We start from the raw sequence: 24,402 nt of genomic DNA on the forward strand, positions 1-24,402 counted from the left end.
TGCGAGCCCGTGGTTTTAACCCGCGGGTTCAAACCACGGATTCGCAGAGCTAAAACTTAAAAAAAGGTAAAAGTAAAAAATAAAATAAAAAATAAAAGACTGCAGCTCCAATGGGCATGCACAGACCATCTACAGATGGTCTGTGCATGCGTGGGGATCGCAGAAAAGTGATCCATGCCGGCAGATGGGGGCGTTCCTCCGAGCGCACCATCTGCATATTTTTCTTTTCTGAATTTGTCGGACCTGCCCGGATTGGGCCCGATCGGGCAGGTTGATGAATCTGGCCCTTAGCTCACTCACCAGTGAGATGAAACAAGGCAACAGAGGCAAGCCCAGTGCCATATGTGTTGAGGAGGGTGGGTGGACGCATTACTCCTCTCCCTCGTTAACTCCCTGCTGCTCCTGTGCAAATTCTATGTCTTCACATGCCACCCTTGCTTCCTCAAATGATTCTCCTCCTCAATTCTCTGCCAGCCAGCAGGTTTGAGGATGGAAGAGGACTGAATCAAGAACATAAGAACTGCCGCTGCTGGGTCAGACCAGCAGTCCACTCCCGTAGCAGCTCTTAGGTCAAAGACCAGTGCCTGAGTCTAGCCTTACCTCTCATTCTCTCTACCTTGGAGAGGGTGAACAAACTGTCTTTATCTAATAAGTTTATTCCCTTCATTATCTTGAATGTTTCGATCATGTCCCCTCTCAGTCTCCCCTTTTCAAGGGAGAAGAGGCCCAATTTCTCTAATCTCACAATGTACTGCAACTTCTCCAGCCCCTTAACCATTTTAGTCTGGACCCTTTTGAGTAGTACTATGTCCTTCTTCATGTACAGCGACCAGTGCTGGACACAGTATTCCAGGTGAGGGCACACCATGGCCCGGTACAGCGGCATGATAACCTTCTCCGATCTGTTTGTGATCCCCTTCTTAATCATTCCTAGCATTCTGTTCGCCCTTTTTGCCGCAGCCACCACACATTGCGCGGACGGCTTCATTGACTTGTCAACCAGTACTCCCAAGTCTATTTCCTGGAGGAGTCTCTCCGAGCACTGCACCAGACATCCTGTATTCGTGTATAAGATTTTTGTTACCAACATGCATCACCTTACACTTATCCAACATTAAACCTAATTTGCCATGTTGCAGCCCATTTCTCAAGGGTGTTTATGTCATGTTGCAGGTCTTTGCAATCCTTCTGTGTCTTTACTACTCTGAATAACTTTGTATTGTCGTACCAATTTCCAGGTCATTTATAAATATGTTGAAGAGTACGGGTCCAAGCACCAAACCCTGCGGCACTCCACTCGTGATGCTTTTCCTGTCTGAGTATTGTCCATTTACCCCCACTCTCTAGGGTTTAAGTAAAAGATAGTCAGAGAAAGGATAGTCAGAGAAGGTTATGTGAGAAAGGACCACGTGGATTAAGGGAATTAATGAGAGAAGATCACACACACAGGGGACTTGAAATAAGAAGAATGAGAAAGGACTCAGTTGAGTGGATGGGTTTCAGAGATAAATGACAGGGATGAGAGGATTATGGGACAAAGGCTGTGGAGATCATCAGGTAGGTGGCAGGAGTGAGAAAAGACTACCGGTATTTGTTCAGAAAAGGAATGGTGCTAAAGCTAAAAATAAAAAATGAAAAGCTCTCTCTCAGCACATACATGTGCATATGTACGGTTAATTGCAGAGTCTGCAGTTTTCACAGGTGTCTCAGTCAAACCTGCTTGGTTAGCAATGGATTGTGCATCCTATAAACAGCACATCAGAGGTGTGTGGATGTACATTGCATATTTCTAAAGCACATTCAGCTAGCATGGACCATAGTCTCTGATGCTTAAGACACAGAAAAGTGATATTTGTACTGTTTGAGCAAATGTAGATAAAATCATAGAAAGGAAATGGCACAATATTGTATATTCCCTTACTTGGTTTAACCCCTTCTTTAAAAAAAAAAAAAAAAAAACCCTATATGGCCCTTTAATTGGAAATCTTGGCATAGCAGGAATATGCATGGTTCATGGATTTAAAATGTAAAAATATCTTCAGTCACTTCAAGAACTTGTTATGTGTATTTAACTGTCAGACTCTCAATCTATGAAAAATGCTTAGGGAAGAAAACTAGCTGTCAGCTCACTTTGGGCTCAGGTCCACCCAGAAGCAGCGCACCTTAGTGGTAGCTACATTGGCTTCCAGTGGAGGTGTGTGTTTTGTTTAAGCTGGGTTGTCTTTGTTACAAAGTTGCGTAGGGTATTGCTCCAAACTATATGACCAATAGATTTCTAATATAATTCCATAACATAGGAGAGAATCGCATGCATTGTTTAATTTTCTGTCTGCTCAAGGTTGTAAGAGCAAGAAATCCTTGGAACATACACTAGCATTTCATATTGCTTTCTATGACAGGGAATTTAGGCCACTGTTGTGTAGTGCTTGCTCTTACAAGCACTTTAGAACTCAATTGAAAACTCATCTTTTTTCAAAATATTTAGCAAACTAATTTAAATCATCCTTAGGTTATGTTATTTTTAATCTTTTGTTCACCGCATTGAACTTACGGTTATGCGGTTTATAAGTACAATGGTATGTTATGTAGTTGTCATGGATCCCCCAAGCTCAACCAGCTGAAGATCTCCTCCAAAGGCATCCTGCTTGGCAATTGGTGGCAGCATTCATGTGCTACTGCCGCTGGCACCCCAACCATGCTCAGTTTTCACATATGTATGATAATTGTGAAAATGTGGGATGCTGGTATCAGTGATACAGGAACACTGCTGCCAAGCTTGACAATAAGGAGCTGTAAGTAAGTTTGGAGGAGGTCTTCAGCTGGCAGCTTGGAGATTCCTGCCAGATTGGGTATTTATATTTTAAGTTGAATTTGGGGGTCAGTGCACCAGGAGGGGGGCCAGGCAAAGAGGAAGGAGGTGAAAGCAGAGCAGAGCAGCACACGCCCTATTGGTTCGCTTGCAAAAGGAAAAACTGCTGAAGAGGAGGAATTGAAAGATATAAATTGACATCCTTCTGCAAAGTTCATGACTAAAGGAGGACAACAGCTTCAGTACAGAATCCTATGTCTTTGCAAAAGAATATTTTGTTCCAGATTATATAATTTATTTTTTTTTCATATTTGTACCTTCCTTGTTTTTTCACAAAGCGGCCAACACTCAGCAACTCTTGTCCAGGTATGGACATGTCATACCTGGATTTTCAGCTGCACTTATCTAGATAGTGTCGATGAAAATCCTGTTAGTGCCAGAGTGGTCCAGCGATGGATGCTGGGCAGAGCCAGGATTTATCTGGTTTGTGGCAACATTCAGTATATAAAAAGGTTGATCTAACATCATCCTGATAGTTATCTGGATACAGGTCTGAATATCACCAGTACCCGCATAAGTGCTAGTGATTAAAATAAAATTAGATATTCAGCAACGGTACCTGGATACAGTCCATCACTCAATATCAGGGTAAAAAAAGTCCATGGTGGCCGGTGTTTAATAAACGCTGACCATAACGGGCTGAATATTGCCCCCAAAGAGTATTATCATTTATCAAATTAAGCAAACTGCTCCTCTGAGTTCACCACACTCATCTGATCCACTTGTAATATCATACAGCACAAGAACCATCTGGATTCTATTTCAGATGAGATATGTCCCAACATTTTTTTTTTACATGACTACACTTCTGAAGTTCCTATAGACATTAAAATGAAGCAGTATTTAAGGAGCTGAACAGGAAAAGTTAGTAGCAATGGGCTAGAGAGAAAAACAAATGAAAAAACTTGCAAAGTAGCAAATACAAAAAAAAAAAATAAAAAAACCAGCAGCAAAAGCTGAAGGATGTGAAGCTGTGTGGATATAGAAACTTAGGGGTCTAGTGAGCTGGAGCAGCTTGGATACTCCTGAACATACTCGGGGGAAAACCTTCACATTTTTTCTGTGCTCTGAGAGAACTGACTGGCCCAAGTCAATGCTGTCGAATGTTACTTACAGCGTAGCCAATTTCATCCTGCTAGTTGATAGGAATTATGTACTGAACAGCTTATTTTACTGAGGCGGCGCATGTTTATGTAACACTGCATAGTGAAGAAAGAGCACATCTCGATTTAAAGGTTCAAAAACAATGAAAATCATTATAATGTTGCCACAAGCTTCATTTAACAGTTTGTCAAAAATTCATTAATGGGTAACTGCCTTGAGCTACTACTGAAAAAGGCATGAGCTAATCTAAATCTCTTATGAAAAATAAGAGTGTTTTATCCCCATTACTGCATCTACATCTATAGATCAAATACATCAACACACACACAAACCTATATATCTCTCTTTATTTATTCCATATCCATAAGTTACCACATCTAAAAATGATATTCCCATCAGCGCGTGGAGCTTGTTAATATGTGGAAAAGAAAAATCAGAAAAGCAGTTATGTATATAATGCCACCTACTGGAATTTAAGGGTTTTCTGAAAAATGAAACTAAAGGAACACTTCTACTCGCATCAAACTGGCCCTTCAGAAGCTACCAAGGTAAACACTAAGGCCAACCATTTTCCTAGATGTTTACTTGCGGCTAAGTCTGGTATTCAATTATGATCAGACAGTTTTCATGCAGATGAACTTTTAAGGGCAATCTCATGGCATGCCAGCAAAGCAGGGATTCTTTTCCCCTCATGCATAAAGAGCACAGAAGGATTCCAACATGGATTTCCTAAGTATACTCTACTGGACCCCCACAAATCAAATCTCCTTTCTAAGCCACAGAGGAAAGACTAATTTTAAAGTGGGTTGTTGTTGTTTTTTTTTGGTCCTAAGTTAATACATTTTGAACATGAATGATAAAATGGAACTTAACATGCTACAGTGATGTAAAAAAGTCTCCCCTCCCCCACTAATTTCCCATAATAGTGCCTTTGTGTCATACTGAACGGATTCTTATCTTTAAACAAAATATATTAGACAAATGGTACCTAAATAAACACATAATTTTTAAATGATTACTTTGTTTATTTAAGGAATAAAGTTATCCAACACCCATATGACTCATGAAAAAGTGCCCCTAAACTTAATAACTGGTTGCACCACCTTTAGCAGCAATAATTGCAACCGTATTCTTTCTTTAATTTTATGTCTTTCACATCACTGTTGAGGAATCTTAGCCTACTCTTTCTTTGCAGAATTGCTTTAATGCAGCCAAATTTGTAGGTTTTCATGCATGAACTGCTTGTTTCAGATCCTCTCACAGAAACTCTATGTGGCTCAAATTAGGACTTTCACTACAGCAGGGGTATCCAACCTCAGCCCTCACCAGGTCAGCAATGGAAGCAGTGCATGCAAATAGATCTCATGCAAATTCATTGGGTAAATCCTGAAAACCCAACTGGATTGTGGCCCTCAAGGACCGACATTGGACAACCCTCGACTAGAGCAATCCAGAACTTTACTTTTTGCCTTCTCCTCAGTCATTCAGAAATAGACTTAGCTTCTGTTTTTTGAATCATTGTTTTGCTGCATAACTCAAATACACTTCAGCTTACAGAGGGATGACCAGATATTCGCCTTAACAATTGTTCTGGTACATTGCAAAATTCATGGTTCCTTCAACAATGGTGAGTTCTACAGATCCTGAGGCAATAAAGCATCCCAACCCTATCACACTACCACTGCCATGTTTGACAGTTAGTAGAAACATAGAAACAAGAAGATGACGGCAGAAAAGGGCTACAGCCCATCAAGTCTGCCCACTCTGCTTACCCACCCCCTGTCTATGCCCTAATGACCCAATATCCTTATCTTGACCCTCGTAGGTATCCCATTTATTCTTAAAGTCTGGCCCGCTGTCTGTCTCGATCACCTGCACTGGAAGCTTGTTCCAATGATCAACCACTCTCTCTGTGAAGAAATACTTTCTGGTGTCGCCATGAAATTTCCCGCCCCTGAGTTTGAGCGGGTGCCCTCTTGTGGCCGAGGATCCCTTGAGAAAGAAAATATCATCTTCCACTTCGACACGTCCCTTGAGGTACCTAAATGTTTTGATCATGTCTCCCCTCTCCCTACGTTCCTCGAGAGTGTAGAGCTGCAATTTGTTCAGTCTCTCTTCGTACTAGAGACCCCTGAGCCCCGAGATCATCCTGGTGGCCGTCCGCTGAACCGATTCAATTCTGCGCACATCTTTACTGTAATGTGGCCTCCAGAATTGCACACAGTACTCCAGATGAGGTTTCACCATGGCCCTGTACAACGGCATTATGACTTCAGGCTTTCGGCTGATGAAACTTCTATTGATACAACCCAATATCTGCCTTGCCTTAGATGAAGCCTTCTCCATTTGATTGGCAGTTTTCATGTCTGCACTGATGATTACTCCTAAATCTCGTTCTGCTGAAGTCCTAGTTAAAGTTTCTCCGTTCAAGAAGTACGTCCTGCATGGATTTCCGCTTCCGAGGTGCATGACCTTACATTTCTTAGCATTGAAGCCTAGCTGCCAGGTTGAGGACCAACTTTTCAATGTAAGCAGGTCCTGCTCCATATAATTCTGTAAACTGCATTCACTTACTATATTACATAGTTTGGCGTCATCGGCGAATAGTGTTATTTTACCTTGAAGCCCTTGAGTCAGATCCCCTATGAATGTGTTGAAAAGGAGTGGACCCAGGACCGAGCCCTGCGGCACTCCACTGGTCACCTCTGATGTTTTAGAGAGGGTACCATTAACCACCACCCTCTGAAGTCTGCCACTCAGCCAATCATTGACCCATGCAGTTAGTGTCTCTCCTAACCCCATCGATTCCATCTTGCTTAGCAGCCTGCGGTGTGGGACACTGTCAAAAGCTTTACTGAAGTCCAGGTACACGACGTCCAAAGACTCTCCCGAGTCCAACTTTCTTGTTACCCAGTCAAAGAAGCTGATGAGATTGGATTGGCAGGACCTACCCTTGGTGAATCCATGCTGACTGGGATCCCGAAGATTCCCTTCATTCAAGATCGTGTTCAATTTGCTTTTAATTAGTGTTTCCATGAGTTTGCACACTATTGATGTTCTTACTGTGACATATTGTATATGCTTTACACCAGACATAATGGAACCTGTGTTGTCCAAAGACTTCTACTTTTGACTCGTCTGCCCATTATCCCAAAAGGCTTGGGAATCATCCAGGTATGTTTTTGTAAATGTGAGACAAGTATCGATGAAACTATTGAATAGCAATTTCTGCCTTGCTACTCTCCCATGAATTCAATTTTTGCTCAGTCTAATTCTTATTGTGGAGTCATCTTAGCTGAGGCTAGAAAGGCCTGACGGTCTCGATGTTCTTCTAGGAAATTTTGTCACTTCCTGGTTAAGCTGTTCTTATAAAAACTTTGTGATGACTACTTCAATCTCATGATAAGTTTCAATATATATAGTGAGGTTTAGATTCAACTGGGCCAACTGCAGTCAGGCCTGGCTGTGTTCAATCAGCTAAATCTAATTATCAATTAAATGTAATCAATTGGTTGATTGAGCAACTAAGGGAGCAGTTATTTTTTTCACATGGGTATGGATGTTGGCTAACTTTGTTCCTCAAATAAATGATGTAATGATGTAAAAACTGTTTTGTATGTTTACTCAGACACCTTTAGCAAACCATTCAGTATGACAGATATGCAATAATAAGGAATATCAGAAGAGAGGGGGCATTTTCACATCACTGTTAGTGATAAATTTTTATCAACTGAATGCTAAAACTCTTAACAGAAAAAAAGAGATTAGCTTCTTATCTTGATAATATCTTTTCCAGTAGATAGGGATGGTATGCAGAACCAGAGGGGTTATCCATCTGTGCTTGCAAGCATACTGCAGAAGTTGTTAATCACTGCTTTTCAACTCCTCCTCCCTTTTCACAGTCTCTGTTGCCCCTTTAGTTCGAATCAAAGCTGGCAACAGCCCTATAGAAGAAGACAGGAGAAGGAGGGATACAGGAAATTCCCCAAAACCAGGTGTCTGATCTGCTCAGATGAAATTAAAACAATCAATGAAGAAACAGTAAAGTTGTTAAAATACCATCAAACCTATGAGAGGAACAATGGATTCAAGAAACAAACAGCCTAAACATTTCTGGAGCTCAACCATTTCTCTCTTGTAATCCTAGGGCTAGATTCACTAAGCAAACCGATCGTGTACCGATCGGTTTGCGACCCCTTAGGGTGTTATTCCTGCCCGATTCACTTACCTCTCTGCCGATCTGATTCCGATCCGCGCATACAAATGAGGGGAACAGCATGCAAAGTAGGCAGGGACACGATTCACAACACAAATTTCGTGATCCGACTGGGTAGCCGATCAACTCAAGAAGCGACTTCTGAGGACCTGTTGCAAACGTCCTTTCCAACTCTCCAGCTCCATTGCCCTGCTCTCTGCTGCCCTGAATCTCTCCTGCCTGCTGCTCTGCTCTCCCCCGAATCGCCACCCAAATCTCTCCTGCCCTTCCCCGCACAGCGAGAAGGTGGTTTTAACCCGCAGGTCTAAAGCGGGTTAAAACCACGGGCTCGCTGGGCTAAAAAGTAAAGTTAAAAAAAAAAAAAAAAGTTGCAGCTCGGACGAGTCTTAAATGCATGCAGAGACTATCTACAGATGGTCTGCGCATGCGTCGGGATCGCTCACTAGCGATCTGTGCCAGCATATGGGGGCGTTCCTCCGATCCCCCATTTGAATCCATCAGACCAGCGTGTCAGATCGTTGGCTGAATTCTCTACCTGACAGCAGACCACGAGCCTCTAGAAACTCTGGGCAGTCTAATTTTTGTGGTTCCAGATGCTTTTGACAGTACTCTGCAGGCTGAGACTGAATAAGCCAAAACTTTGCTCATGATTCAAATAATGTCATAGAGAGCATCGACTACATAATCCACTCCAGCTAACAGGAGCTGGGGCGAAGGCTCGCCCTCGGCTAGCTCAAGCCCATGCAACCTGGTATAACAGGCGCATATCACAAAGGAAGCTGCTGTAATTGCCATGATTTACAAGACTAGCGCTTCGAATTGTCTTTTAAGAATCACATCTACTCTGTGATCCTTCATATCTTTTAATACCATGCCTCCTTCACTTGGTAGGGATGTGTGTTTGGTTACCTGTGCTACCAAAGAATCTACAGTGGTGCCTCACACAACGAACTTAATTGGTTCCAGGAGCAAGTTTGTTATGTGAAACGTTCGTTATGTGAAACGCGTTTTCCCATAGGAATACATGTAAAAAAAAATAATTCGTTCTGCAGCATAAAATATGCTAAGATGACATAAAAAAGATAAATTTTTTGTTATTATTTTTATTTAGATACATCTAAAAACATACATCTCCCTGTCCTTTTACTTCCACTATCTTCCTATCCCATCTCTATTCCCTTTTGTCCCTCTCCCCATGATCAATCATCTCACCACCTCTCTCTGCCCTCACCCTCAGGGTTCAAGATTGCTTCCACTCTTTTTCCTGTTGTTCTCTCTGCCTGTCACCCTATGATTTAGCATCCCTTCTGCCCTTGTCCAATATTTCCCCTTCTCTCCCTCCCTCTCATCCCCTGCTCCAACATGTGCTTTCAGCGGCCTTCTCCCCCCTTAAGCGTCTTTTCTTCTCCACTCCACCTTTCCTCCCTCCCTGCCTCCACCTTTGTGGCGCTTTTGCACCCGACCGACAACAGAACAGGCCCGGTCGGACAAATCTCCCTGTCCTGTAGCCACGAATCTAAATTACCTTCTTACAGCAGCTGGATTATTGAAGCTGCTGTAAGAGGTAATTTAGATTCGCGGCTACAGGGCAGGGAGGTTTGTCGGCCGGGCCTGTTGTCGGTCGATCGGGGGACCTGACCAGCTGTGCACATTCTTCGGGGCGGACCGCCCCCTCCCCCCTCTTTCGTTCGCCATTGCCTTCTTCCTACCTGCCCTGCCGCAGCCGCACACAGCCGAACGGAAGTCTTCCTGATGTCAGCGCTGACGTCGGAGGAAGGGAGGGCTTTGCTTAAGCCCTCCCTCCGACGTCAGCGCTGACATCGGGAAGATTTCCGTTCGGCTGTGTGCTGCGACAGGGCAGGTAAGGAGAAGGAGACTACCCTCGCGGCTCGACCAACCCCGCTGCGATCCAACCCCGCAGGAACCCCGGACTTCGTTGTGTGAAACGAAGTCCGTTGTACGAATCAAGACATAAAGTTCGTTGTGCGCAGCGTTCGCTGTGCGAGGCGTTCGCTGTGCGAGGCACCACTGTACCTTGGACTGAGCGAACAATGCTGACACTCCTGTGCCATTGGATACAGCCGAGCCATCAAGGGACCTTTCAGGAGCATTTCAATGCTCCGTAACTAATACACTGATATCAGGATGCCAGTGAACATTGGGCTCTCTGCTTATTATAGAGTAGAAGATACTTGCTGGCAATCCAAGTTTAACTCCCGTAAAGAGTCAGCAATAAGCTCTAACAGAGCCAAGGGTCTGAACAGCCAGCAGACCATGGGGTCATCCCCTTGATTGAGGATACACACTATATCTTATGCACTTTTACTGGCCTGCGATTCTGAATCTGCTTACATGGAGGGCTCGCTCTGTGACAGTAAATGCATACAAATAGACCCCTCATTATCTGAGTCTCCCTCAGAAAATCCCACTTGATCCTGGTCAAGCTCTGACATGGAGGCAGATGCGCCCTGGGAGCCCAAGGCCCCTCGCACACCTCCTGGTGTGCTAGCAGACTTCCCCTGGGGACCTCGTCCATCCAGATAAGCTCTTCACATAAGATTAACAAATACTGGAGAAAATGCCATATTAAGCAGTGCAGAGTCTCCTTTAGATAGAAACATAGAAACATAGAATATGACGGCAGAAACATAGAATATGACAGCAGAAAAGTCTGCCCACTCAAATAACCCTCCCCCATAAGTTTTTCACTGAAGTGAATCCACATGCTGATCCCATTTGTTCTTAAAGTCAGTCACGTTATTGGCCTCAACTACCTGAAGTGGAAGATCATTCCAACGGTCAACCACCCTTTCGGTGAAGAAGTACTTCCTAGTGTCACCATGAAATCTCCCGCCCCTGATTTTTAGTGGATGCCCTCTTGTCGCCCTAGGTCCTGTAAGGAAAAAGATGTCTTCTTCCACCTCAATACGGCCAGTAACGTATTTGAACATCTCTATCATGTCACCCCTCTCTCTGCGTTCCTCGAGAGAGTATAGCTGCAACTTCCCTAGAAGTTCTTCATATGGGACATCCTTGAGTCCTGAGACCATCCTGGTGGCCAACCGTTGAACCGATTCTATTCTCAGCACATCCTTCTGATAATGTGGCCTCCAAAATTGCACACAGTATTCTAGATGTGGTCTCACCATCGACCTGTACAGCGGCATTATCACTTCGGGCTTTCGGCTGACAAAACTTTTCCTGATGCAACCCAGCATCTAGCCTTACATGAGGCTTTCTCCACTTGATTGGCTGTCTTCATATCTTCACTAATGATTACTCCCAGGTCCCGTTCTGCAACAGTTCTAGTTAATGTCTCACCATTCAGAATGTAGGTTCTGCATAGGTTTCTGCTACCAAGGTGCATAACTTTACACTTCTTGGCATTAAAATTCAGCTGCCAAATAGTAGACCAGTGCTCCAGTAAAAGTATGTCTTGTGTCATAGTGTCGGGCACGGTTCCTCCGCCCACTATGTTGCATAATTTAGCATCATCGGCAAATAATGCAATTTTACCCCTAAATCCCTGAGACAGATCTCATATGAAGATATTAAATAGGACTGGACCCAGGACCGAGTCCTGCGGTACTCCACTGAGCACTTCCGACTTTTCAGAGGGATTATCGTTTACCACCACCCTTTGATGTCTGCCACTGAGCCAGTCTTTAACCCATGCAGTTAATATTTCTCCTAGCCCCAACGAACTCATCTTGTTCAAAAGTCTACATTGTGGGACGCTATCAAAAGCCTTACTGAAGTCCAGGACATCTCTCAATTCCCTAAGCACTCTGGGTGCAATTTATCCGGTCCCATGGCTTTATTCACTTTGAGCCTTGACAATTCTTGGTAGATGCTGCTGGTGGAAAATTCAAAATTCCTGAACGGGTCCTTCTGAGCTCTCCCTTATTTGCAGCTGTGGACCGGATCCCGGTGCCTCACAGAAGTATTTCTTCAGCAGTTCGGCTTTATAGGAGTCCGATTCTGCAAAGTTGCCGTCGGGTTTCCTCAGGCACACTATCCCGTCTGTATTCCTCTTTCTATCACTAACATATCTGAAGAAGGATTTATCCCCTTTTTTAATGTTCCTAGCTAATTTTCTTCCATTCGGAGTTCGGCGTTTCTGACCGCTGTTTTAACAGTTCTAGATTTCTCTAGATAAGCTTCTTTGGCTTCTGGTCATTGTGATTGTTTGTAGGATACAAATGCTCTTTTCTTCTGTTTTACGAGATACGAGATCTCTACGGAGAACCATTGGGGTTTGTTATTTCTCCGCCATTTACTCACGGTTCTTATAAAGAGGTTGGTTACTTCATGTAGGGTAGATTTCAGAGCTGACCACATTACCTCCACATCATGTGTTGTGTCTTGGTTTTGCAGTGCCTCAGAGACAAAATCTCTCATGCTCTCGAAGTCAGTGCCCTTAAAGTTAAGGACCTTCGTTGATGTGTTCGTCCTCGTGGATCCCTTCTTGAGGTGAAACCACACCATGTTGTGGTCGCTGGAGGCCAACGCCTCACCTACCGAAACATCTGTGACTATCTCCATTGGTGAGTATCAGGTCTAGAATCGCCTGATCCTTGGTGGGCTCCAGTACCATTTGTTTGAATCGTGCTCCCCGTATAGAGATTAGTAGCCTTTTGCTGCTGTTGGACGTAGCTGAAAGTTTGTTCCAGTTTATATCTGGCATGTTGAAGTCCCCTAACAGTACAGTATCTCCACACAGAGTGATGGTTTCGATGTCTTCAATGAATTCTTTGTCTATGTCATCTTGTTGTTTCGGAGGTCTGTATACAATGCCCAGATACAGGCATTTGCCACCTCCCCTGGCAAGGTTCACCTAGAGGGACTCCCCTGTATACTTGACACCTGTGATTCTGGTAACTTTGATTTCTTCCTTGATATATAGTGCTACCCCTCCTCTGTTTTTGCCATCTCTGTCTCGGTGGAGTAAGTTATAACCTGGTATAGCCATATCCCATCCATTGGAATCCGTGAATCAAGTTTCAGATATTGCCACCACATCTAGGTCAGCACTCCTCATTTCCGTCTCTAATTCCAGTATTTTATTGCCTAAACTGCAGGCATTAATGTACATAGCCTTCCATACTTCGTGTTTGCCCGGTCTGCATGGAGATTTTCCTGCTTGACTTAGTTTGCCCTTTATTTCCCTGTTTGAGTTAGTTTGTCCCTTTTGAGTTGGTCTGTCCCCTGCAGTACTGACTGCAGTGTAAATACTTACCTCAGACTCAGTAATGGAATAGTTACTTACCTTACTGGGATGGTTACTTACCACACCAGGATGAGAATGGGTTCCCTCCCCCAACTCACCTAGTTTAAAGCCCTCTGGAGCAGGTGAGCCAGTCGTCTACTGAAGACGTTCTTCCCTCTTCTGGTCAGGTGGAGCCCGTCCAAACCCTGTAGTCCCTGTAGTGCTTCTCCATGGTCCAGGAAACCAAAGTTCATCTATTTGCACCATCCGTGTAGCCACTCGTTTGTCTTCTGGATACGATCTTCCCTGGCTCTGCCCTTGCCTCTCACTGGAAGGATGGAGGAGAAGACCACCTGTGCTCCCATTTGCTTCAGCTTCTCACCCAGGGCTCTAAGGTCTTCGGGTATCTCCTCCGGGGTGTTCCTGGCGGTGTCATTCGTCCCGACGTGGATGAGAAGCATTGGATAGTGGTCTTGGGGCTTGATCAGTCTCCCTAAGCTTGTGGTCACATCTTTGATTCTGGCTCCTGGCAGACAACAAACCTCTCTTGATTGTAGATCCGGTCTACATATTGGTCCCTCCGTGCCCCGCAGCAGGGAATTCCCAATGACTACCACTTTGCGCTTTCTCGGGGGGAGCTGATCCGTTGCCCATGGAGCCAGAGTCATCTGCTGGAAATCCTCTTGAAAGTCGTCCTGAAAGTCGCTGGCTGGTTCTTCCTGTAGATGCTGGAACCTGTTCTTCAAGGTGATCTGTGAGGTTGATGTGAAGCTTCTCTTTTTGCTTGAAGTAGGGGAAGGTCTTTTGTATTTGCTTGTAGAGGTGACCAGTTGCCAGGAATTGACGTCTCTAGCTTCTTCTTGCTTGTGTTTCCTTGTCTTGTGTGTCTTCTGCTGCTTTCTTCTATACCTGTCGCTTCTTTGTTTGTGTGTGTATGTGTCCCCTCTTGGGTCTACCTCTTCTTTATCCTTTGGGCCTGCTGTTTCTTTGTCTTGTTCTATCTAGTGTGTGTGCTCTCCTCCGTTCACTCTAATTCCTTACCTTGCTGCCTTTCCCTGGTGTCCTTGGAGGTATCGGTTCAGCACTTCTCAAAGGCTCTTCGCAAAGGCGCTCTCGCTAAGGCGAGCCCCTTTGCCGTGTGCCGAACGCCTGCGCACCGTTGGCTCCCCTCCTTTTAAGGGGGAGTCCAGGCTAGGCTGGTGCTGACGTGGTGGGGGTGGGCGGAGCTTCCTCTCGCCGCTGCCCCTGGCTCGCTGCTTTCTTGCCGGCTTTTCTCCCCTCCTTCTGCCTCCCTTGCTCTCCTCTTCTCCTGGATCGCCCCGGCTCTCCTCCTCTCCTCCGAGCTGCGAGCTTTGGACCATGCGCCGTGGCTCCCCTCATTTTAAGGGGGAGTCTGGGCTAGGCTGGTGCAAACGCGGTGGGGGTGGGCGGAGCTTCCTCTCGCTGCTCAAGCTCGAGTCTCTTGAGATCTACAGCCTCCTCACTCCTGTTTTTAGTATGACTGCCATTCCAGGGCTCTGGAAGGGATTTATTCTCAAATGATAAGACACTCCCTGACCATTTTTCAGCCTTAGAGAGTAAAGGGGAGACTATGTCGACCACTTCCCCCAATCACTACTACCTCAAAACGGACCACTGCTCCAATGGTGAATCTTTGGGCGGTCAGGTAGACTGGTATCTAACTGAGCCTTGAAATCTTACAGACTCAAAAGTGGGAAGGTGAAAAGCAGTCGGCACCCTACGGAGTCCTGCTGAATTCCCTACAGATACCTGACAGTCTACGCTCAAGCCCCCTACAATGCAGTAGGTGAACAATGCTACAAGGGGAACGGATCCCGAGCTCCAGAAAAATTTCTGCAGGCTGACCAGCAGGTACCACAGAGGGATTGGTCTGTCAGCTGCAGACCTCAGTCTGCTTCTTCTGCACATAGGCAGAGCTGAACCCTCAACAAGAGAAGCTCTGAGCACTGATAGCTGTTAATAAATCATGAAAAAATAAAGAAATATACAGAACAGATCAGACTCTTTCTGGCTTCCAAGCAAAAGGAAAAACTGAAAGGGACAGCAGAGCTCTCAAGTGAAGGAGGAGAGACTCAAAAGCTGGAGTGGATTTGTTCTGCATGACTTACAAGCATGGGGATATCACCCATCCATTAAGAATGGACACACCTATTGCACTAGAAATATATACACACACACACACATATGTATATATACATACATACATACATACACACACAAATACAATTTCAAAAACAACTATACAAAACTTATTTTCTGCACAACTCTGTCAAAACTTGATCAATTTCAATAAAGTTTGGGATATCATCCTGAATAAACTTGCAATAAGCCTACTCTCGCACCTGCCATCTCAATTAAATGAACATACTACCACCTAGCAATTATCATCATAATTCGCACAGATACCATTTTGCTTTAAATATAAACCGTTTACCATGTTTTTCAGTCAGGAGGATCTTATCCTTATTAAAATTTTGTATTTGTAGCAAGGTTATGGTTTTCATAGACTGGTGCAAGAGTTCCCAGAAAAGAGGTGGGAAAGGGTAAGTGTAGAACATGTTTGGAATAAATTGCAACTTATCACCAGTCAGGAAGCAGAAGGGCCTAATTAGTTCACACTGAAGAAAACATTACAACAGCTGAAGAACTGGGGAGTGAAATGTGGTCATTTAGATGAGGTAGCAGGCATGAGTGTAGCCTTATTGCAAATTTGTTCAGGATAATATATATCAAATTTTATTGAAATTGGACATATATAGAGGTCAGCTTTTCCTTATCATGACCGGGGTAGCCATACAAATGGTACGCACAACTGGAATCGCCTTAACTTTCATTTTTGATGGGCAAACTTATGTTTAATTTATAGATTTGAAAAAATGAACGCAGATATAATAGGTCATACTAAGAGATTTAAATTAATCTGGGGCCCTTTGATATCTTTTATGGATGCGTTGTAATTGGTTTTTCCTTTGATCCTCTTGGTATATTGTACACACACCCAAGGGGAGGGAGGGTGAGAGAGGGATATTTATGTCATGTTTTTATTCTCTTGCAAGGTATTGGTTGGGTGAGGAGGGTTTGTTGTGGGGATTTTGATTGATTATAAATTGATTATGATTGATGTTGTTTGTGTAGATACTGTACTGCATTTTTGTTAACTTTGGAAAATCAATAAAGATTTAAACAAAAACAAAAAAAATTGGTCAAGTTTTGAAAGAATTAAGCATAAAACAATTTTTGCATAGTTTTTTTTTTTTTTTTTTAGCACAGTGTATACACACACACCTTTCTGCAAAGAGACTGTGCTGCAAGTAATCTGGAATGTACTTACATTGGTTAGCGGAGCATGAGAGAACATGGAAAATCCCTCAAAGATGTACTCATGGTCATCATACTCTATAACGGTGGGACGGTCAGTCTGCAGAGATAGAAAGGCAAACCATTATAAAACCCGAAATCCATCTGTAAAGCCAAGGACTTTGAATTCTTTCTGGAGTACTCACAAGGAAATTTGTAGGGGGTGCAACGGTGATCCTGTAGTGAAAGAGTCGGCCAGCGTTGTTGGTCATCAGGCGACATGGCATTATGGGCTGTAGCCAAGGTGGAAAAAAAAAAAAAAGCAAAATTTAAACATTAACTTAGTAAGACACACACACAAAAAAAAGAATTCCAGAAGTTTGTATACTGCTACTACTATTAATTGTATACTTGTGAGGGAATCTACTAAAAGGCCTTACAAAGTAACAAACTAAAGAGTTCAACACGTCTTCCTGCAACTTCCCTTTAAAAAAAAAGTCTAAATAATAATGATTGTAATTTTTCATGTTCCCACTTCTTTGGCTCCCTTTCAATGGGAAGGAGGAAGGAGGCAGGGAACATAAGTTTAATTTTTTAATTTTAAGCTTTCTATACCACATTGATACCAATTTTATGTTGATTGTGTATTGCATCTAATAGAATAGGATACCGGGCTTGATGGTCTATCCCAGTAAGGCAATTCTTAAATTAAGAGAAGAAAGCAGAGAACCATACAGGAGCAACAGCCTTATCACCATAGATGGGGCAAATAATTCTCATCCTTCTATTCTCCTTGTTTCTAATCTATGTGTTCACCTCCACAGGTGCTTAATACTTGCAATCTGTGCTTATGACATAAAAATCCCCGCCTAAGAGTACCCAAATTCTGGGCAAGGTTTACAATTTTGAATACAAATTCAGTTTTTTTGAAGGGGCAAATGGGAGTCTGTTGGGTCTTATTTATAGGTCTTTCTGTAGATTATCAAGCATAATAAGTTCTAGCTCAGGAACATCAACTCTCCACAGAGTCTTTTTGTTTTGGTTATACTACAAGTGCCTCCAGAAATGTAAATAAGGGTATGTCTTATCTACATAAAATTTTACCAGAACTACAGGAAACAACATGTTATGCAACCAGCTATTTCACCTGCTTCAGACCAAAAGTGACATTTGTATAGTACACACTGAAGCCAAAAATCCACCTTGCATATTCACTTCCACTAGGGTTTTATGGAGGTGGGGGGGGGTGGAATAGAGGAAACCTACGCTGTTCAGTAGTCCAAACTAAAGTGGTGTGTTAGTGTGGCATTTCACTTCAAGTCTAATGCGGATAGTAAACTTATTTGTTATATTTCATTGAGGCCATGGTAGTCAGAGCACATAATAGCATGTGTTTGGTAAATCTTTATTTATTTATTTTTGGATAGTATAGCACATTAAATCTTATTTTAACATGCATATGTAGCCTGGAGTAAATTCATGCATCTGGTACATGAATCTGGTGCATGAATCTCCCTATTTTGGAGATGCTTATGTGTTAAAGTGATTATAACAATGTGCAATGGATACCAGCAGCTCTGGATTGGAATTGCTGTCTGTTAATACAGGTTCATGAACTGATACTGAACAGAAAACATCTTTCAAGAAGATAGTTGGAAGTCCAGCTTTTGGGTTTCTAGCAACTTCTAGAAATGTGCAGTGTATGAGACCCGAGGCAGGGCTTGGATCTCTCTGAATGGTTGATTCACATTATTATATGAGTGACATCATCAGAGGTTCCTTAAGCTCCTGTCTTGGGCGGGAGAATATCTTTTGGGCTATCTCTGCCAATAGATCAGGATCCCACCAACACAGAGGATCATACAGATAGATTTACAATTATTTAAAACCTATTAAGAGACTGTAAATAGTTTGTTGTTTTGGTTGCAACTGTACTGTTTATGAAGTGCCCCTTTCCCATTTGGAGAGGAGAAATAATATAAAAAGTATCATCACAGCACACAGAACAGTTTGGGTTGATTTGACATGGAAGTTTCTTTCTACTCCTTTAGAACTGTAGACCAGCTGGAACCAGGGTTGGAATCCTGGTATAATAAAGATATTACCTTGCTAATATCTTTTCTAGTAAATAAGTGTGTCATTCTGGACGGACGGGTACTATCCCAAGAGCTCGCGAGCCATGCTGAAGAAATCCACTCCAGCTATTGAATCCCTCCTTCTTCACTAGAGGGCTCTGCTGTCCCCTTCAGTTTGTACCAAAGCAAGCGACAACACCATAGAGAAACACATATGAAGGAGGAGTAAGGGGAAACCCCCCAAACTACAATTCTTATGTAAAATGAATAAAGTCTACTTGTCTCCAATTCACTAACTAGCATGACAGAATAAAAAAAAACTTATCATTTCAACATAGTGTGACCAAGCAGGCTCTGTGCCTGACTGTGGTCCTGGTAATTTTTCTAGTGTCCACCAGGGGGAGTCCAAGGGAGCCAAAACTAGAACAAGCTCAGGCAGGTTTAGTGCGTGGCTCTCCCCCTGAAAAGCCTGCAGACTTCTCTAGGCTTTTAGAGAGGATAGGGAAAAGTAACAAGCCTCTCTCCACTGAAGAGGTTTCCAGCTCCAAGCAGGGTAATAGCCCAGCCCTATGGAAATAAAGGAGGCTGGCTCCACTATGGACTGGGCAGCAACGTCTCAAGAGGAGCAGATAGAACTAGAGGAAGAGCTGATTACTGCAGGGTCCAGTTCCCTGTGTTTCAAAACCCCAATTGTTTGGACTTTGTATGGGGTGGGGCAATAGCCTATGTTTTTTTTTTTTCTCTCCTTATGAGTTGTGCACTGCTGTTTGCTGGCTGCCAAGGGTTGCTGTTTTACCTTGCAGTAAGGATTGTTTAGGAAGATGGGATTGTCCTCCGAGGGACAGGTTTGCCACTATCTGGGTGGGCATTTTGGAGCTGATTACTAAGCTACAATATAAAGCAAACCTTAGGCGATTCTCCCAGCCCCAGCACTGTTTTCTTTTCTTTAGCTGAAGGCTTCTGTTTGTTAAGGTAGTTTTGGAGTACTTGGACTATTAAAGCATATAAGGACTTACCTAGAGTCTGCATTAGACAGGCTTGGTGCAAAGGACTCTGAGAGAAACTGTATAAAAAAGTAGTGGTTTTTTTTTGTTTGTTTTTTTATTTAATCCTGGAAGCTACACAGGATTTTCTCTTATTGTTGGTTTTGCTGCATTGGAGTGCACTGAAGTGCTTTGGGCACAATCTGACATTAAAAACCTATTGGATTGCTTGCAGTGAGAACTGTGTGGTTTGTTTTTGTTTTTCTTTTGAGTAGTGCCTGAGTTCAGTGCTTGCTGTGGCCACCCGGGGAGCTGTTGTCCTGTCCCTGGTAATCCCGGCAGCTACAATAGCCATGTTTTGCTTGGGCTGTATCAGGAAGTTCGGACTGTCAGTGGGAAAATGCAGGAGTGTCAAATAGTTGACTAAAGAATCTGAAATGAGAAAATCATCTCATTATGTGATAAGGAACAAAAATAGCACAAAATTGTATACATTAAACCTTATAGGCATGTACAAGTAGGCCACCTGTTACTCTACTTGTCAAAAATGCATAACTTTTTCAAAAAATCCATATTACTCTGTGCAGCACCACATGCGTCTGGAAGCGCTATAGAAATAATTAATAGTAGTAAAGTGTAAAAGGGTAAAAAAAAACCCAACAACTGAGAGTCTTATAAAGATGACATGGCCAAAAAAAACTGGCTCACACAGACCCAATGCAATTTAAATAGAGGCTAACTAGTAACAGCCAGAGAATAATAAAGATACATTTAATGAAAAATTTGGTGGACAAAAAATTAACAATGGACTATAAAAAATGTATCATGTTCTGAAGGCCTCTTTTCTTTTTTTCTACTCTTCTTTTTTTTTTTTTTTTTTTTTTTTTTGGGGGGGGGGAATCATTATTGCGGATACCAAGGGCCACCAGAACACGGGTCTTTGGAATGTTGAAGACCTGTTGGTCATCTTCTGTATACTTCTTGGGGGGCTGGGGGAGGTTTTGTTAGGGGACCTGGATAGTCGGGTAGGGTTGGGGGGCGGGGTTCTCTATTCTTGCTCTACCGAAGCAAAATCAAGGGGGAAAACACAAAATTTTGTATTGTTGGATGTCGATTCCTTAGTTTTGTTGTATTCTTTGTTGCGTGCTGTTGCTGCATTTACAATAAAAAAATATTTGAACATAAAAAATGTGTCTATTTTTAAAATTTTACCCATTCCACCTCTCAATTCAATATGGTGGGTTCAACAGTCTAAAAACCAAATCCAAGGAGGAAAACAAGGTTCAACTGTCTGCAGTGAAAAACAATCCAGAACAAACAGTCTGCCACCAGTGAATTCAAGTTTACTCTTTTTTTATGTTAAACACTGTCATTGAACAATCAAAACAGTGAAATAAACATGCCAAACAAAAACCTTTATGGAGTTCAAATAGTACCCTAATGTTTTATAGCAATAGATAATTCTTCATACCCATAAGGTCTGACTGACATCCAAATTTCAGTTTTGGACTTGAACTTTCTGATTGAGACAGTAGGCAGGCACAGGAGAAAAGTGACAGGTGGGGCTCCAGAATGACACATCTATCTACTAGAAAAAGATATTAGCAAGGTGCAATAGGTGTGTCATTCTGGACAGATGGAACATACAAAAGCAGTCCTAGAAATCTAAGGCGGAACCACTGTGCCAACTCGTAACACCAAGGACCCAGAGGTGGAGTCCTCCCTTGCCACTACGTCCACTCTTTAAACTTAGAAAATGTATGTAGAATGGACCAGGTCACTGCCCTACCAATTTCCTTGGTGAAGACCACCTGGATTTCTGCCCACAAAGAAGCCAAGTTTCTAGTCAAATTCAAAAACTGGTGATTATTTTCCACAGACAACATATGCTGACGAAATGGCCCTACAGATCCATCTAGAAATTGTGGTCTTGGAAGCCAGTGTGCCATGTCTAGCCTAACTAGTGAACACAAAAATATGGTCAGGTATCCGGAACTCGTTGGTGACCTCAAGATATCTTAGAAGTACTCTTCTTACATCCAACTTTATCAGAATCTGGTCCTTTTTCTTAGAACCTGTTGACTGGAACACTGGAAATCTGACTTCTTGATTGTCTTGGAAAGCCAAAACAAATTTCAGCAAAAAGGATGGAAAATGGTGCAAAGAAACTCCGGCCTCTGTGAATTTGAGGAAAGGCTCTCTGAAAGAAAGAGCCTGAAGCTCCAAGACTCTTCTTGCTGAGATAATGGCTACAAGAAATACCATCTTGAGTATCAAATCCATCAAGGACGCTTCCTTCAGCGGCTTGTAAGGAGTCTGACTGAGGCCTTGCATAACTACGTTATGGTTCCATGAAGGGAACGGGTGTCTTACCGGAGGGCTGAGTCATAGTACCCCCTTTAGGATTCTGGCTATGTCCAGATGAGATGCCAACAAAGCCTTTCGGTCTTGGGCCCTGAAACAAGAGTCCAGCCACTTGGACTCTGAGGAATGTCACTCTAAGCCCCTTGTCAAGGCCAGCATGAAGGAAGGCTAACACCACCAAGATCGGGCAGAGAAAGGCTCCTCTTTCTCCTTAATGCACCAGTGCTGGATGTTTCCCATGCCTTAGCATAAGCAGAGACCGTTGTAGGCTTTTTGGATCTGAGCAGAGTAGTGATGACTACTTCTGAGTATCCCTTGCACGCTAATGCTGCACGCTGAAGAGCCATGCCATAAAAGCAAAAGTGATCTGGATCATCTATGACCACTGCTCCCTGAGAAAGAAGGTCCAGGTGTACTTGCAGTCTGAGACTTGTGCCTATCTGAAGACACACTACGTCTGTATACCACATTTGTGTGGCCAATCTTTAACCATGAGAATGACTGCTTCCCGATAGCTTGCAACCCTATGGAGAATCTGGCCTATCACAGGCCATGGAGGAAACACATACAAGAGCTCGTTCTTCGATAGATTTTTAGTCCCTCCTCCTTTCTTGCTCTTGCCATCAGATCAAATGCTGGGTGACTCAATCGACGAAAAATGAATTGGAAGGCTGCTGCAGACAGCATCCATTCGTTCAGATCCAGTGTCTTGTCTGCTGAGGAAATTGACTTGGACATTGTTCACTCATGCTACATGCACCACTGAGAAAGCCTGAAGATGAAGCTCTGCCCACATAAACAGTAAGTGAGCCTCCAGACTCAGCTGCATGCTCTTGGTGCCTTCCTGCCAATTGATATGTACGCCACTGCTGAAGCATTGTTCAAGAAGACTCAAACTGCTTGTCACTCCAGGTAGAGATTTTGGCTGACGATCTGCCACACTGGTCATGAGATTTTCCAGTCCCTTTACAAACAACATTTGTCCCTTGAAATGAAATCTGGTAAGGGTATCCTTAGAGATGTAATCTTCCACCCATTGCCTGATCTCTTGGGCTCCGCAGCCTTGGAGTCCCTGTGTTTCAGATGACCACCATTCTGGGGTTCTGTTAGGGATTTACTCCCAACCAATGGATCCCCCAACCATTCCTAATCCTTAGAGAGGAAAGGGGAGGCTAAGCTGATTGCTCCCTTACCCTCTTCATGTGCTGCACAGCACATAGCACAAGGACGCTCTTTGGGTGCCCATCCAGCGCAAACCTGGCATGAATTAGGGGGTAAAAGAGCCTGAGGACTCTAACCCTGCCAGTTTTGAAGCAAAACAAAGTGATTTGAAGCTTCTGGAGAAGTTTTTTTTTTTTTTAAATCATGAAATCCAAGATGACCACCACAGAAATGTTTTGGCAACAAAAATTAGCTCCAAATGCTTTTTTAAAAAATCAGCGTTTTTTGGATTTTGGAGGTGGGGAAACCTACAGGAAGGGGCAGAAACCTAAAAAAAAGTTTTTAACACCCCCTCGATTTTCCTCATAGGCTGTAAAAGCCTTACTCTTTGTGACCTGTGTTTGAAATGTGCTGCAGTCTGCCAGATCTAGGAGAAGAAATCCTTGCTTCAAACGGACTGCTCCTCCAGTGCTGAATCTTCAGGCTGCCAGTCTGACCAGTGATTGACAGCCTCGAATCCCCACAGACCCACGGACATGAAAGAGGCAAGGTGAAACACAACCGGCACTCTGCAGGACCCCACTGAGCCCCCCTATGGATGCCCAACAGCCTGTTCTCAAGCCCCTGTGATACAATAGGTGAGCAATGCTACAAGGTAGAGAATGACACGGGGACCATTTACCGCGGTAAACCACGGGTCACCACAGTAAATCTGCAGGAATGGAGACATTTGCAACTGGTTTTCTGCAGGAATGGGGACAAGACCTTTCACCACCCCGTGGGAGCGGTAAAGTCTTACTCCTGTGGTAAAAAAAAATTGCGCCTGTGTCAGACTTGGAATCTTCTCCCCAGCTCCTCTTGCGCCTATTTTACCTTCAGGAGCCAGCCATGCCACGATGAAGACAGAAGGAACCTAAAACCAAAGCCTGAGACCAATGTGATTTGAAGAATAAAATTACCAGACAACAAAAAGAAAAAAAAAATAAATTTATTTTATATTTTGTGATCCTAGTGGGAGACTCAATCCTCAGGCAAATGGACAGCCACATAGCAGGTGGGAGAGAGGATCGACTGGTGATCTGCCTCCCAGGAGCGAGAACAAA

The 24,402-nt window shown here is 43.4% G+C and overlaps 1 protein-coding gene across 1 annotated transcript in view; it reads right to left on the reverse strand.

Moving 5' to 3' along the window:
- DROSHA (drosha ribonuclease III) overlaps window positions 1–24,402 on the reverse strand; it is a 318,886-nt gene that overhangs the window by 231,713 nt on the left and 62,771 nt on the right. Inside the window, exons 8-9 of the mRNA XM_033934987.1 lie at window positions 16,923–17,009; window positions 16,751–16,837 (exon numbers count right to left, since the gene is read on the reverse strand). Coding sequence (XP_033790878.1) covers window positions 16,751–16,837; window positions 16,923–17,009 — 174 coding nt within the window. The remainder of the gene's footprint in view (window positions 1–16,750; window positions 16,838–16,922; window positions 17,010–24,402) is intronic.

Source organism: Geotrypetes seraphini, chromosome 2 (assembly GCF_902459505.1).
Source record: "Geotrypetes seraphini chromosome 2, aGeoSer1.1, whole genome shotgun sequence".
Lineage (NCBI taxonomy): Eukaryota > Metazoa > Chordata > Amphibia > Gymnophiona > Dermophiidae > Geotrypetes > Geotrypetes seraphini.